The sequence below is a fragment of the Loa loa genome, assembly GCF_000183805.2.
Source record: "Loa loa unplaced genomic scaffold supercont3.2583, whole genome shotgun sequence".
In the NCBI taxonomy this organism is placed as follows: domain Eukaryota; kingdom Metazoa; phylum Nematoda; class Chromadorea; order Rhabditida; family Onchocercidae; genus Loa; species Loa loa.
In genome coordinates this window covers 1-1,294 of record NW_018110761.1, presented here as the reverse complement: position 1 = coordinate 1,294, position 1,294 = coordinate 1, and the positions used below count along the sequence as shown (strand labels likewise).

General features: G+C 25.9%; 1 protein-coding gene across 1 annotated transcript; it reads right to left on the bottom strand.

Annotated features, from left to right (window-relative positions):
- Window positions 1-111: 111 nt before the first annotated feature.
- LOAG_15742 (hypothetical protein) lies at window positions 112-1,267 on the bottom strand (the record flags this gene model as incomplete). Its single annotated transcript, XM_003151230.1, is given in 5 exon segments — window positions 112-193; window positions 495-646; window positions 732-783; window positions 801-861; window positions 1,195-1,267. The coding sequence occupies 5 exon segments, from the start codon at window positions 1,265-1,267 to the stop codon at window positions 112-114; spliced, it is 420 nt and encodes a 139-aa protein (XP_003151278.1).
- Window positions 1,268-1,294: the final 27 nt, after the last annotated feature.

Below are 1,294 nucleotides of genomic sequence, written 5' to 3'. Positions count from 1 at the left end.
ACACACACACACACACACACACACACACATACACGCATACACACACATACACACACACACCTACACACACACACTCACGTAATATTGATTTAGATGTAATTTGATTATTGATCATTTTTGTCGTGACAGCATTTTGAAATTTTTGTCAACATAAGCAAAAATAAAACTACAATTGTCGAATTTATCAATTAATCTTTAAATTAAAAAATTTAACGAAGTTTTATGCCTTTTTTCAAGAAATTTCTCATGTTTTCAGACCACAAACATATCATTTGGAAATTTTATCTCGTTATTTTTTCATTTTTTTTTAATATTTCAATAATATTATCCTAAATGATTGATTCATTTTATTAATGCGAAAAATTTTTAAAAGAAAGTTTGCATTAATCATTTTATTATCCCAAAAATTATGATATTTAAATAATTAGAGAATATGCATGTGGTTTTGCACGTGTTCATTACATGTATAACAGAATCATTAATTAATTAATTACTGGAAATCTTTTCGTTTATTTCCAACATTACTTCGTTTGCCAAATAAAAGATTCAGAAATCCGCGATTAGGCTCTTTTTTTTTCACATGCACCAAACGATTTGGTTCTTTTGTATCACTTGCTACTCTCATTATTAGCGGCTTCATATCAAACTAAATCAGTCCTTTTTCTTCTTTTTGTTTTTTGTAATTAATCAAAACTAATCTTTTAACAAATTTTAATTTTCAAATAAAATACTTCAATGAATTTTTGGTATTGTTCTCTTAGTACATGATGATGAATAACGCTTCTGTATTATCAACAAACGTTTGTATATTATTAACAATCAATTCTATATTTTCTGTATTATCAATTTTAACACTATTGTCTTTTATTTATTTATTTTTTTTAAACAAATAATGTTATTTAGAAGGAATAATTTGATTCTAATAGAATCAAATCCCAAATGATTATTTTACATTTTTAAAAATGCAAACGAAAATTTTTTCATTTCTGAGATAAAAATTATCTGATCAATTCTGTAAAATCTATTGTTTAAATTTTATTCCAAACGTATTTCTATTTCCCAATTTTCGCATAATGTATTATTCTTTTAATTAAAATTAAAATTAACTTGCACTTTTAATTAAAAAACTTAATGACACTTACATGTAATGTAGTAGGTGATTTATAGGATGATGTACGTAATATACTTTTTAACGGGAATTGTCTTCCAGCACATGCACGTATCCTTGCCGCTTCACGTTGTCCAATTTTATCGCATCTGGTGCCATTTTTGGATTTCGATCACCAACCAATAG